General features: G+C 55.1%; 2 protein-coding genes across 2 annotated transcripts; both read right to left on the bottom strand.

The window, feature by feature from the left end:
• Positions 1–6275: 6275 nt before the first annotated feature.
• Positions 6276–7345, bottom strand: QBC33DRAFT_58102 (uncharacterized protein). The gene has a single exon (XM_060431238.1). It carries the CDS (start codon positions 7064–7066, stop codon positions 6323–6325), a length of 744 nt encoding a protein of 247 aa, XP_060283976.1. The 5' UTR covers positions 7067–7345; the 3' UTR covers positions 6276–6322.
• A 4020-nt stretch (positions 7346–11365) lies between these two features.
• QBC33DRAFT_450936 (uncharacterized protein) lies at positions 11366–13529 on the bottom strand (the record flags this gene model as incomplete). Its single annotated transcript, XM_060424585.1, has 2 exons — positions 11366–11924; positions 12022–13529. 2 exons carry the CDS (start codon positions 13527–13529, stop codon positions 11366–11368), a joined length of 2067 nt encoding a protein of 688 aa, XP_060283975.1.
• Between the last annotated feature and the right edge of the window lie 1462 nt (positions 13530–14991).

Below are 14991 nucleotides of genomic sequence, written 5' to 3'. Positions count from 1 at the left end.
GTTATGGCCTGTTATGGCCCCTGCGCCCCCAAAATATCCTCCACAAACACAGCCAAGAGCGTGTCACAGCGCTTACAGCGAGGGGGACTCTGCCTTTCCCAAGGCAACGCATAGCATCTCATCTCATCCAAGGAAAAAAGGCGCCTGTACTATTCGCTACGCGACGTCTTCCTATTCATGGAACACATTGTGACGCTGACATCCTCAAGGAGCCCATCCCGCCGCCCGATGCGCTGTCTTCCCCTGTGACGAGGTCGTCAGCAGGCTCCCTCCCAGGTCCCTCCTCGGGTCTCTGATGGTGTGATGATGGAGGCAACGGGAACGGTGAAGGACCCTTTCACAGAGTGACGCGTGTTGGTCCCTGGGATCACCAGCTTCGGGCGACGGGATCGCTAGCCTGTCCGGGGACTCTATTCACCTTCCTTCTACGTCTTCAACCGTATTGACCTCGAGAGAGGGGCGGGCATCACGGGCAACCGCTCACACTCGGCTCGGCTCGGGAGGCAGCAATGAGCATATTCCTCCTCTTGAACTGCCGCTCCCTCTTTCCCCAGAAGTCATGTGCAGCCAAATACCTACCTAGATCCCCGACAGTCCCTGATTGCCAACCAATACGCCTGGCAGCGCGAGCATGAGATTTGGTCGGCATGAGCGCTTGCATGACCGACGCTCAAGTGACCCCTTCGACCCTGTCGTCTGTGCAGCTCGTCATCTGTGGGACGCGCTACCCCACGGCCAGCTCGCAATTCCTCATCCTGGACGTCCCCCCACTCGGGGCCTCATGCGATCGGCCATTTCACTGACTGTGGCAAACTGGTCACAGCAAAGCATTGGTTTTGGCCCAGAATTCAGGCTGCGGTCACCCGGGGCCCCTGGTGTGGGAGGTTTCTGGCCTGGCTTTTCTTGTTCACCAGCGCCCACGGATTACAGCCCGCTGTGACAAGAGCCTGAGGCCCAGTGGCGAGGGCGGGGCGTGACGCGGGCAGACGGTCTTGCCCCGTGATCACTTGCATCTACCAGATCAAGAGGGTAAATGTGGAAACGCTGCTGCCTTGAGACTCTTTGGAACCCTGACCATTTACCACTATCGAGAACCAGCCCCTCGGCCTTTCGAGAAGGACGGTAAATGTGGCAGAAGAACAAGTGGAAATTGTCGGGTCTCTCTCCCCCGCCCTCTTGCAATCTACAGGCTGCCTAGATTATCCCACGTGGTCGAGTTTGGTATCCACAGAGCAAGTTGCCGTTAGCATCTAACGTAATACATTTTCCCGCCCCCGTCTCCCGTGCTCTGCTGGACGGGCCGATTTCCGGGATCCTCCGGTTCAGAGCGAATGTCATCCGTCAGCAACGGCCTCGTAGGCGAGGCAAGGCGAACTCGGAGCGAGCTACAACATCGAGTTTAGCGATTGAGCAGGCGCTAACCACTTCGCCCTACCACAACAGCCACATACAGCGGGGCGAGGCCTGGCTCGCGTGAAGCTGCATCGATTGTCTCGTTTGTACAGCGGGAGGATAGAGACCTGTCCAGTGGGTACCTGCTGTACTTAGTATGTAAGAAAGCTTTCTGGAATGTTTCTATGAGGTATTGCCAGCCGTCCGTGGCATTTCTGCAATTCTGATATTTATCAAATTAGTAGCATTATTATCTTTCCCTTTTCCTTTTCATTTTCATTTTTGGAGTGGCATCGCAGTCGTCTGCCCAACTATCATCGTGAAGACTCCTAGGCAACTAAAGTCTGAGTAGCGGGGCAATTCTGTAGTATGACGTGTATGACAAACGCCGGCTTGCCAATTGCTTCGTCAACGCAACCTTGAAAATGCAAGGCAATCCTGCGCCTAATATCTGCATGACATGCTCCTCAACAGAGCCCAATAGGGCTGCCAGGGCCATGCCTTCAGTGATCACCCTGTATCTGCTTCGGTACGATGTTCGCTGCCCTTACGGGACAGGATAAATTTAACTCGAGCCTATTCATCATTTCCCGTTGGTTGCCGCCACGAGAGATTCACCTCGTATCTCGCACAGCCCCCGCGCTGCACACAGGTGTGGCTAACTATTTGAGAAGTTTCGCCAATTGACTCGAGAAAGCTTAGAAATATCGCATCCGAGTCTCCTGCGATTATATTCTAATTTTGGACCTCACATTGGCTCGGTTCAGCTTTCGAAAGCATCAGAGAGGTCATGGGAGCGAGTCTGTGTTCTCCCAGACCCGGTGCTCATTTGCCTTTCTTGGAGGGGACACGAGCACATGGCCCCCGAAAGACACACCGGGACGAAGGCTGAGAGGACCAAAGACACTGCCCTTATTACCGACCGCATAGCTTGTCTCAGAGCTTAATGAAGAGCCCACCCAGCTTGTCCAGTAGTCAGATCGGCCGCTGCTGGATATTCCTTTCTCCCCGCTCTCTTGGACTGCTCTGGTGGGACGATTTCGGGAGGCCAAAATGCGACGAGCACACAAGGAGCGGAACTTTGGGGCTACACGGGTTCGTCGACCGCTGGGCCCCGTGCTGTCTTGGTTGGCCCTCGAGCCGGTCCTCGGGGTCACAGAGGGAATGGTTTGTTGCACAAATGCCGATTCGGCGAGAATACATTGGGCTGTGTCCTCAATTCCTCAATCCCTCCTGTGCCTGCCTGAGAACTCCGGACCTGAGGCCTCGACCTGCTTCACTGGGGATGGCGTGCGAGTCTCCTCCGCCCCCCGGCGTTATCGGGGCCCCCCCACAGGAAGAGAATAGCACGGGGAAAGGGGGCGGGTTAGGGGACACGGTACTAGGCTCCTGAGGCGATCTTACTGGGGCCGTTGCTTGCGGCTTCCGGTTTGCGGCTGCACATCTACAGCTGTTGTTTGAAAGCGAGGCTCGACTGGCTCTCCCAGAGCTAATCAACCGCTGCACGTCTGCTTTAGAAATGAGAGGTCCACCACTCCAGGACGGTGTACATCCACAAAAGTCTCTCTTTTGGTGGGTATCTCGCGATGAATGCGGTTGGTTCCATGATACCAAAGGGAGAGTAAGCTGGTTCCCAATATTATGGTCTCACTGGCTCCTGGTCGCGACCAAGATACGGACCAAATATATTGATCAGCTTTAATGCCACGGTCCGTCCCTCGCTTGCGGCCAGCCCTGAGTATTCGCTGCAGACGGATATGCGGGTTTGGTTAGACTACCCGTAAGCAGTGGTGTGGCACGACGTCGTGGGATGGCGCGAAGGCAATCCCCGAGTAGGGAGGGACTGGGGTTGGGGGGGAAGTTGAGGGTGAGACTCGGTGAACAACCAACCGCCACACCATTGCAGACCGAACCCGTGCTTGGTACTCCCCGACATGAGGGCAGGAGGTCTAGCATACCTCGCTGTACCAACCAACCGGTTTTGCCGCTGAGTTCATCTCGGCGGGGAGCCAATATGCCATCTTTCGGTGGCCTTGGGGTCGGTCCTGAGGCCCGACGTGGGCCTGCATGGGAGACGGCAGTTGATGAGTGAGGTCATCTACTTCCCCTGATTTACGTCTTCTGGATGGCATCCCATTGAAACTGCCTCTGCCAACGGCCAAGATGTAGACTATCAGCAGAAGCACGTTTGGACGTTTCATGGACGGAAAGGACCAGAAGGGAGGTCTGACCGGGGATGGACATGCACCCCAGGAAATCCGAATATCGCGAGAATTAAAACAATATTAATTAAAAAAAAGAGCTTCTTTTTCTGACTTATTTTCTGGGCCCATTCTTCGGGTTTCCCATTCATCCCTCGCCAGGCAATATCCTCTGGGATCATGGGTTGGCATCTAGAACGGAAGACCAATCCTTGAAACGGCTGCTCCCACGGTCAGGATCGTCCATGTTTCCCTTTTTTTGCAGCTAGCAATCTCTTCTGTTCCTCGTCTCGAAACGACTGACGAGGTTCAGTGGGACGGGTAATGAGGATGAGCCCACAAGTACCGAGAGACCGGTTTGACGGGCCCGTCTCTGCAGGCTCTTCTCTTCAACGGTCCTGCTAAATAGCCCGGCTAAATCGGTTGTTTTCAACCCAGAGACCCACAGAGGAGGCTGTCAATCCAGCCTCGTCAGCGCTGACGAGCTCACAAGACCCCCTGGGGGCTCTCGATTTTAACCGGCGGCGACGCAGGGAGCAACCAACTAATAACTGCCACTACCGAAAAGGCCCTTTTTTTGGTGCATTTCAAAACGCCACTCCTCTGTCCACTCACCTCGTCCCGTGGTCCTCTTCCCGTCCTCCTTGGGGGGGGGCCGGGCGAGGGACCCCGAGCTGACGGCATTGCCTTGTTGCGGTCTGTGCTCGCTCCAACCCCCCCTTCGAGGTGTCGACTGTTTGGTTCGGCTCCTTCCCGTTGCGGGGGGTGGTCAGACCCAGGGCGGCCGGAGGGCAGGAGGTGCGCCACCCACCCCATCCCACCCCCGATCTAGTCCCCGGACCCTGTATCGGAAGGTAGACCCGTACCGTGGATCGCTGTCCGCTAGGGGACTCTATTGGGAAGCCTCTGCTACGCTGTGCCGTGCATGATGTCCCAACTCGGGCATGGGCGACAACGGCGTTGGTTTTGGGGGCTGAGGTTCGCCGCGAGACGCTGTCTTTCGGTTCGTGTCTTGCCTGCCGTCTATTGCTTGCTTATGGTACGCGTCGCTCGTTCAATTTCGCCTCCCATGGTATCATTCCGGCACTCGGAGCTGAAAACGACATCCCCCCACGTGATGACCCAGACGGTAGATGGGGGTGTGTATGAGTGTTTGGAAGGTAGAAATGTTGAAACAATCCACCCCCTCCACCACCACGATTGACTTGCCTTAGTGGCTCCCGAAGCGCTTCGAGCCGCACCCCTTCTGGCCACTGACAGCGGCTTGTTGCAGGACCTTGTGATGGGTTGGCCAACGCAACTCGCCACCCTCAAGGGGCCCAACAACGGTCAACGGTCTCGTCTGCACACCTTCTTTTTCGTCTTGGGCCAGGCAACCGGTAAATTGGGCAACACATCACGCGAAGCCTTCTGAAACAGAGAAGCAGCAGCGCAGACAATACCGCCCTATGGCGAGACAACCAACACGTCCATCCCCACTCCACCTCTCGGAATATCGGATAGATCAAGGGACGCAGTCTAGATCATCGGATTACACTAGTCTTACCCCAGATTTCGGGGACCCCTCGACCCCAGCGCTTGGCGGTGGCCTGGTGTTCTCCTAATATCTCTACTTTCATTCGACACTTGCAGAGCACATGAACATGTTCGACAGCACGACTGCTCGGCCATGACCTTTCCCGCCCACACGCCCCATAGGCGACCCTACGAGGTGTCCTTATTGTCGGGCAGATAGATATAAACCAAGAGTTCCCCAGGCTGGTGGTCCATTGCGTGCCATCCAATATAGAGTCGACGAGTGCCGTCTGAAACAGGCGGCCCGCCAGCCGATCGTTCGTAGATCACGTAAACCGGCGAGTCGTAGAACAGCAGCAACCATCTCTCCTCCCGGCTTAGGGCTGGAGAACAATCCAAGCCCCGTTTTGCCGATCCATGTGACGGTGGTGGGAGCAACTGCAACCCACACCTGTTCCGAATATACATGAAGAAAGAAAGAAAGAAAGAAAATTATGGGTCGCGCGAGCAGTAAAACTGCGCGCTCACTGTATTTTGGACGGGTCGTGTTCGTTGTACGTGTCCCCGGCCGCAATGCCGGGCCACCACCAAGGTAGGTTTTTTTTTTGGCTCGTGATCATCGTCGCCCGACATCAATACCGGCCTCTGAGCATGCCACGTCGATGCCTGTTTAGCCCGTGACCGTTGTACGCGGCGCTATAATTTTATTTTCTTCCGATTTCCCTGCACTTCTTTTTATGTATATATCTTTTATTCATTTAATTATGGACAGAATACGTCGGGCGATAAATGGCGGGAAAATACTCGGTGCTCTTCAGATCATCTGAAGCTGGGAATGGATTCCATTGTACCAAGTAGAACGGACAGAGACAGCCCCGGTACAATAGGTCCCGAGTGCAGGAAGTGGAAAGGAAGGTGCAGAAACCTTGACGATACTTGGTCATATCGATGGATGCCCCTTTTCGTGCCACGGCTCACCAAGACATCTTCCACAGTTACCCCCTTTCCCATAATGTTCCAGACCCCCGTGGTGATCACCGCCGCTGCCACCGCAAGGTCCATGCTGCGCGGAGACGTGGTACAAACCGGTATCCTGGCAATGATTCCCCTTACCCTTTGACATCTTGGCCCCTTACCATCTCGTTCTCGTTCCCGACCCAAGTCGTCATCAATCGGTGGCGCCTGGTCAATAACGCGCAGACACCAGCAGCCTATTAGCCCAGTATGCTCGCCGAACTTGGATGATGATAAGTGACAAGGTTGGGGCCGCTCCTCTCGGAGACCGGTTGCGTGTACGTCTTCTGTATCGTGGGTGATGGTGTAGCCGCCTTGAGTAACCAGAGAGAAAAAGGGATGAAGAACAACACAGGCAATTGCTTAAATGCCACTAGGAATTCATTAAATGTGAATGCTACCCCTGGAAAGCTGATGAGCAACGACAATATTTGGCTGCCACAGTTGACTTTCCGCCTCCTGTTGGACCCCCTTTTTGCGGTTCCTAATTTTGGCCGACTCCTCTCGTCGGACACTCTCCTCCAGATGGCCTTCGCCAACCAGTCAGCGTCCGCATGTTTGTCCTTCCAGTTGTCGGTATGGTGGCTATTGATCTTTAAGATTCCGCGGAACATCACATGCTTGCATAGAAGTTTGACCTCTTCGTGGCCAGGATCCTCAGCAGGCTCATTGGCCCTCAAGTCTGTTGTATGTACCAGCCCATGATCATCTACCCACATTTCTGGCCCTGGTATAAGATGTGGAACCTTGCTCAACCATGACGTGGAGCTGCTCTTGACAGAGAAAAGGACAAAATCGAGGTAGAGGGGCTGGGGACTGGGGCAACATGAAACGATATACGGTCGAAAGACAGGGGTACTGCGACCGTTATGACCTGGGAATGGGAGACTGATTTCACGATCCATGGGCGATATGTCGCTTGCTGCCAATTGACGAAAGCTCATCCGCCTAGGGAGAGCCGATATCAAAACCGAAGGCCGAAGAAATCAGGCCAGCTGCTAGAACTACCAACAGCAGCCGTCGGCAACGTATTCTCGCAATAGCCACTGTATCAATCAGGAGCCCACGCCCATCACATGGGCCGACACAGTCTTGTTCGGAAGCAATTGGAGGTAGCTGTCCGGTCTCTCGGTGTAGCCTCGGTAAACGCGAAGGGTTCCGTGACGGTGCGCGCATCCTTGGACGTCACACGTCACCAGCCTGGCGGATGGTTGCCGGTTGTGGGGCTTGTTGCTATTGAAACCTGGAAGCAGAAGGGAGAGGGCGGAGCCGCAAGGTACTGGGATCGATCATTGATGATACGTGTGATGCAAACACGGCGAGAAGTTGACAATGAGCCTCGGCTACGCTCAAAGCGGTGTTGAAGGCCCGTTTCGCTGCAACGTCGTTGAGAATTTTTTTGGGGAAATTGGCCGACGGTTGCGGGGAACCCATGACGCACAGGATCACTTTCCGACCCGACGCGCCCCGAGGAAACCGTTAGCCTATCCACCTAGCCCAGGATGTGTGTAAAGCTTCATCGGCAAATGTTCCGATTTTCAACACCGTGTCTTCAGGTACGATACAACCAAATTGGTACCAGATACCTCACTCTAGTCGCTGAGCGCACTTCGATATCACCTCGTCAATTCAATCATATCTCAAGTGGTTGTCTTGCTGCGGACCATCAGTTGGGTTGAGCCTCCCTCGGATTTGATAGGTGTTTGCGACAGTTGACCTGTTCGCTCGAAGAGCCTCATGCAGCACTCCATGCATGCACTCCTAAATGGGACGGGAAAAGCAAGGTTTGCCAATTGGTACCTATTTAGATTGAGCTGGAGTCACAGGGGAAGAATCATGGGGCCTGCCTCATCTGTTGGGAACATTAAAAACGTGGCCGAGGAGAAAACGAGAATAAATTATTATTATTAAAACAAAAACCGAAAAAGAATAGCGCAATAAAAAATCCCCAGGATTTCTTGCTGGCGACAATAGGCAGGGACAAGCCTGCCACGTTTTGCCCCCCGACGGTGAGCGTGACCCGAGCGCGTCCATGTCAACCAATAGGAAACCAGCTCAAGGTCAAATCATGGTCAAATCATTATCCGGTAACAGGGCCGGTGTCAATTTTCGGGTCTCGCAACCGCCCGAGCCTTGGGGAATCAATGCCGGGCTTCCTAGTTCCAAGCTCTGTGCTTGAGCACCCAGGGTTGGGGTTGGGGCTGGCCTTTTGGGAATCGGCCCACTAGACGGCTTGGCAAGCGTGCAGGCTTCAGCGCATGCGCATGCTGACATCTTGACCAGCCACCAGGGCTGTGAAGCGAGGTGAGAAACCGTTTATTGCAGCATCGCCAAGGGGGCGTTCCAGCTGCATTACCACCTGTCAGCGCCCGAAATAGTGTCTTCCGTCCGTCCTTCTGGAAGACATACCCGTTTGCCTCCGTTTGTTTGACTTGAGAGTCGTCGCCGCCTGGATATGCCCTAGCTGCCTCAATAGACAGCTACAAGCGCATTATATACCATAGTACCGTTCGTATTAACATTATGGAATACTGCCCTCGCTGCCGTGGTTCCAGGCACGAGGCCAGAGAAACAAAAATGCCAGGATCTGAGCACGGCTGGGAGAGAGCAACTCGAAACAAGTCTTGGCTTCAGATTTCTGGAACGGGCCACAGGCATCCCCCACGGCAGGTACCTCAATAAGAAAATCAAAGAGAGTAAATTATCTGAATATACTGGGATATTTCCGAGTTTACCATTTTACGAATTTGTTGAGAGCCCGTCTACCGTAACTCTTCGCTCCGGAACTCGAGTGAGGAAGCCTTGGAAAGGTTCATGCCTTGCAAATCACAACTTCATGCGGGACATCAGACGACAAGACTGCGGGAAGTCTGTACACCATTTCTCCATAAGCGACGCTGGGAAAATCGGTTCGTCCTACATACCACTCAGTTCATTTCCAGGATCGCTTCATTTCGGCAGCTGGGCTCTGACGTCGTCGACATTTGCAATGGGCACTGGCTGGGAGACCGCATGTATCGTCGATGGTAAAATTTGGGCGGACCATGGAAAAAATCGCAGACCAGTCTGAGCGCTTGAGCTGCCGTTGTGGGCCGGTCAGCGATGAGCAATCATGGATGTGCACGGTTGGGTGTCCCTTTTGAGCGTCTGAAGAAGATCCTTTCGGCCGCGCAGCATCCGTACATGTCTGATTGATCGTCTGCCTTCCAGAAAGATGGACGAGCCGTCCCGGCGCGACAGCGAAAGGCAATAATAATAAAATAGTCAGAGGATCAATGCTACCAGGACGTGCCAGCATGCCACGGTTCAATCTCGCTGAGAGAGCCTGAGCCGTTCCCCAGATCCTCATGGGACGCGACGGCCAGGACCGCAGCTCCCGCACCGTCATAGCGTCGCGTCGAGGCGTCGTTGGGAGAACCAACACGCAAAATGTAATACGTTACTCATCAATTGGAACACCCTCTGGACGCTTCGGTCTGTGTGCTCGCTTCTGCTGCCGTGCTGTAACACTCGTCACCCTTACATCAGCCATAGGTCTGGTGATGCGCCGATCGGTACTGCTTCCTTTTTCCAGAGTTTCCCAAAGCTGGGCGCGGAAATTTGAGCCCCAGCAGGTTCAAGGCAAAATCAGGGAGAAAGCCGGCCGCGGGGTCAGCTGAGATCAGCTCTCAAGCCCTGTGGGGAAGGCTAGCTTCTACACCCCTGGAGTTCGACCCGTAGGATTCAAGTATATGTATGATATCATGATATTCCGTGAACTATCATTGCCAGGTCTTTTTCCTTGGGCAGGTTCAGGCTCAAAGCTTCTTTACGTATTATCGAAGGAACCCAATCTCTCAGATGAAGAAAAGACGGCAGAGCAAACTGTATTGAGGCAGCCTTACACGTGTGCTTGCCCAACATCGTCGCATCCCGAGAGCCGACCCCAGTGTGCGCCACCATTACGAGGTATCCCTCATAGGTACGTACTCTTCGGTAGCCCCGCCGGATCGGGGGCCCATGCTTCCCCGGATGAGTGGCTTACCTCCAAGTTGGGCCGGGGGGTTACACCCAAAGCCCAATCAGGAACGCAGCCAGGAGGCCCAAAATTGTGGGTGGCGTCTGGAACTCAGAGGTTTAGGAAATGCACCATCGGTGAGTGAAAAGGCGGCAGGCAATGAGACGTTGCTGCCCATGTCAAAGCTCTTCTGGAAAGGGGAGAGAATTAACAAAAAAAGTATTTGTGGAAGAGAACAAAATATTAATGAAAAACCTTGCCAGCAGCAAGTACCCCTTATCCGCAGAGTAAAATACAATACGTTAAAAATAACTTGACTTACCTACCTATTGGCGTGACACTTCTGGGAAGCACAAGTCAAGTCACATTTCTTGAAAACAATAATAGAAAGATATAAGGAAAGGCAGGAATAGATAAAAAGAATTGGTGATTGGATGGGGAAAAGGGGGTTATCCCACCAATCATGACGCCCACTAATTAGATGCACTCGCGTTTTAGAAACACCCAACTGGCGAGACCAAGTGTGACGAGACAAACGTCACTGGTGGTCACACAGCAAGCCAACACGCAACACACAAATAGGGTTCACCTGTTAGTCGCTTGGGGTGGGAGCGCATTTCGTGGGGGCAGAGAATAAGGAGGGGGTTTCGTCCGCACAACGCAGCGAGCCTAGGCAGGTACCCAGCATCTCCATCGCGCGCTTTTGGTCACACCTGGGCACTGTTTTGGCCTTTTGACGAGACGCCCGTCAGCAGCGCCTGACCATTGCGCCTGTGAACCTCTCCTGCAGCTCCCTATTCCAAATAGGTAGATCCAATGTGCATCACAGACAGGAATCACCCTGCCTCATTATACGTCCGTAGCAAAGGCAAGGGTAATTCCACACCTGAATGAAGTGCGCGCTTAGTCGTCCTTGCAAAGCGCCCAACAGAGTCGCAGGAAGTACTGGATACATGACGGTTTTGAGTGTCCGATGACTGCCCCAAGTATCCCCTCCATCACCATCGATCGATCGCTGTGCCGTCAGTGGGCAGCCGTCAGTCGCAGACGGCCATCAACACTCCCAGCCCCTATACGTTGGCGCCAGCAGGCCCCTTGAGATTAGGACGGGCAGAATCGCAGTCCTCACCCGCACATCTAGATCCCCGTCGTAGCCCCTTTTTTCCGTATTTTGATAATTTCACACCACCTAAATACAGGCCTCTACACGGGGCGACGGGTTTTCAACAGGGGGCATAGAGCGCACTCACCCCTTCGCGGCCTCAGAGCCGCCAACCCGCTTGTGCTTCCGGCTATCCCCCTTCCTCATCAGGCGCCTATTCCGCGTCCCCTTGCCGCCCTCCCAGTACCCGCCCCCGCGCCGGCCGACGACGCCCCTCCCGCAGAAGGCGCAGCTCTCGGGGCGGTAGGTCTGCTCGCGGCCGCACCAGCCGCAGACCATGCGGGCGGCCCACTCGTGCGCGTGGTCCTCGGCCCCGTCGTGGCACCGGTCGCACGCGTGCACCCGCCCGCAGCACGAGAACCGGAACCACCGGTGGCTGCGCCGGTAGTGCTCGCACGCCCCGTGGCCCGGGAGCGCCTCGCCTGCCCTGTGCTGCCGGCCGGCGTCGCGCCCCGGACCGGCGCCCCGGACCGGCAGTCGGAGGCTTGAGGTACCCGGCGCGTAGGCTAGGAACTTCACCTCTGGGAGCTTGAAGGTGAAGCGGCTGTGGCATTCCCGGCACACGTTGGTCGTCATCTCGCCCCGGACTGAGACCAGGCCGCCCGAGGGCGTCGAGCAAGTTGCGCAGGTGGGGATGAAGGTGCTGTGGGTAGCGGAGGGTTTCCGGGTTAGCTTTCATGTTGAGTTGATGAGATGGGGTAAGGTGTGGAAGAACTCGGAAGGGGGCTAGAATATCATACCTAGGCAAAAGTTCCGTCACCGTACACCCTGCTGCGTCAATAAAGCCCGCGCGTATCGAGTTCTGGTGGACGAGCTCCGGTCTGAACTTGACAACAAAGCCACTGGTGCACTTCCTGCAGCTGCCTGTCTTCTCGACGTTGTCCTTGAGGCCGCTGATCTCGTTGATTGTCTTGCACCGTTCGCACCTCACGCCAAGACTGAGGATCGAGACTTGCAGCAACTCGATTCCGCGCAGCTCTATCGAGGGGAAAGTCAGCGCCGTCCCGCGCTCGGCCGTCTGTCCCGTTGCTGGAGGCTGCGCAGAACTGGGCTCGCCGAGCGTGGCGCCCCCGTCCTCTTCGTCCTCTTCATCGTACGAATAGTCCTCATCTTCGGACCCTGACGAGCCATCTGACTCCTCGCCCGCGCACCACTCCGGGGGGCGTGGTATCACCTGGATGTGGCTCCTGTCGTCTCCCCCGAGCGCCGAACTATGTTCGGCTTCCTTTGCCTTGATGTATACATCTTCCACGGCGGACTCCGCTTCTCCAGATTCCTTCTCTGCTGCTGAGGCCTGAGCCTGCCTTGCTAGAGTGTGTATGTTCTGCGCAAGAAAATTGAGGTGGCTCATCAGGGTCATCTGCTTCTGTTCGACCGCTTTTGCCGTAAACAACTCCTCCACCCCCTCGGCATCCTTGGACTCGACGTCATTCAGGAGGACACGGGGAGGTTGCAGGGGGTAGAGAACGGGGATGATCAGTTGGACAGACTTGGTCGGCTTAAGCCCTGGAGGCAGCTCGGTCCGCCGTCTCGGTTCTAGAGGTAAGGTGTAGACGATGCCGTCGTTGGACTTGCTGTACAGGGGCAAGCGACCCATCCGAGACTCCAGCTGCCTCGTCTCCTGAGCGCGCCTCGCCTTGGCCTCGGCAATCTGCTCCCTCGTGAAGGTCTCCTCTGGGACATAGCGCCTAGGCGGAACATAAGGCTTGGCTGAAGGCGTTTCGGGGACGCTCGATGGTGAAGCAGTGTTCAGATGTCTCGTGTCTTTGAAGATGGTCAACTTCACCGTCTCGGACTTTTGTTCGGAGAGAAGCTCTTCGAGCTTCCTGTCCAACGCGTTCGTCAAGGTCAGGAGAGTGGCGCCACGTCTCTCCTCAACCAGCCTGTCCCATCCCTTCTCGATGTTGATGCTGAAGCCACGCGGGATGTCCTTATTCTTGATCCTCAGCTGTGGTGGTTGCTTGGGGTATCCGGCAGGGACAAGGAGGTCGCACTCCAAATGGTCGAGCTCAAAGGGGAAGTCCGGGTCTGAAGGGCGCAGCTTGAATAGGAGAGATGTGCCCCCGTTTTCGTTGGTCGTCTCCTTTGGGGAATACCGGCGCCTCAGCTGCTCGATATGATACCCTCTGGCGTTCTGAACTTGGCTCTGAGGCACCGGCTTCGGAACCACTCGGTTAGGCGATACCTCCGAGAATGCCTGCTTAGGCCGCCGGAGACGAGTTTCGCCGCGGCTCCCGGTTGGAATCATGGTAGAAACCTTAAAAGATAGTACAGAGATGGTAGATTTACGCTTCAACTCAAAAATAGGCGTTGATGGCCAAAGTCTACGGAGTTGCACTTCTGTAAGGATATATCATATCATTGGCCCTAAAGGAGATCCGCGGCCAATGTAAACGGCGAGAAAGGGCGTATTTCCGTATTTCGTGAAGCGATGGAGATGAGTGTTGAGTCACCTCGTCAGTCACTTCGTGAGTCAGAGGTTCAATGCCACCCGCACGGACCACTGCCCCCCCAATTCAAGATGATGATCAATGAGGGGGTTCGATAGCCTCACCTAGGTAAGGTGTAGGGTCGCTCCCCACTACCGAGGTGAGCGGGACGCCCCTCAGGTTTGCTGCTCGGGACGGATTCTAAGCAGCATATGGAATGACAATTGATAGGATGCTAGACGACACTACTGCGTTCTCGTTCTTGGCTATAGCCATGACCTACCTTTACTATCAATTTCAACTGAGACATGTACCGGACTCTCAGAGCCTTCGACCGAACCTTTGCAACCTTCGCGCTCGCCGATAGAGATATCATAAGCCGATGGGGGGAGGGTGGCGAAGGCCTTCACCGAGTAATATAACCACCATGAATCTAGACAGGCCGAGTATCTAATATGCGTGTCCCCCAACCCAGATCTACACAGGCCAGAGTAAAAAATCCCACGTGGGAGTCCCAGGGCAGCCGTCGTTTATCCATATTGAGTCCCAGATCCTGTCTCCCAGCCATGAGATTCTGGCTGAAGTACGGGCCGATCCTGGAAAAGGGGCACACCAGCACGGCACCAGGTAAACGGCCCGGTCCTGCATCATGTGGCACCTCTGCGGGATATTGCAGGCTGCACGCAATATAAGCAGCAAGAAGGGCGCCAGGCCCCAAAAGGCGGTAAAGATTATTTTAATTGAGTACAGATCCGAGGCTGCTCTGGGTTCGGCCCTACCAGGCGGGAAACTCAACAGGCCACGCATTTTGCCTAAAGCCCCGACGGCTACCAGGGCAGACAGAGAGACGTTCTGAAGTATGTACATACTCGTATGTACCGCGACCTCAACGATGGGGATGAGTCAACCGCTGTTTAATGCCTGCTTGTACTAGATCAATTGACGATGTCGTGACCCGTATTGAGGAGCTAATCGACACCGCTTCTGGCGTTGCTCCGGCGAGACCAAAAGGAGAAACATGGCCGGCCCGGTCATCTTGCCGATAACTTGTTTTCAACCCCGGGTTAGCGGGGCGCCCGCAGGTCACTACCTGCGGCACTTGTCACAGACCGTGGTGAGGGCCTGCCTGAGATGTTGTCACCCAGGTAGCTCGGACCCCAGCGACATTCTCGGATACCGAACTGGCTCTGCGGTGATGGGGGTTCCAGAGGCTAGCAGAATAATGAAACCATGGAGTCCACGGTTGAACTTGGCACTCGAACCGTCCTGCATGAGAGCTAA

The sequence above is a fragment of the Phialemonium atrogriseum genome (genome assembly GCF_030411735.1).
Source record: "Phialemonium atrogriseum strain 8032-3 unplaced genomic scaffold QBC33scaffold_11, whole genome shotgun sequence".
NCBI classification, from domain to species: domain Eukaryota; kingdom Fungi; phylum Ascomycota; class Sordariomycetes; order Cephalothecales; family Cephalothecaceae; genus Phialemonium; species Phialemonium atrogriseum.
Note: the sequence above shows the minus strand (reverse complement) of the source record. Positions and strands in the feature narration are given on the sequence as shown.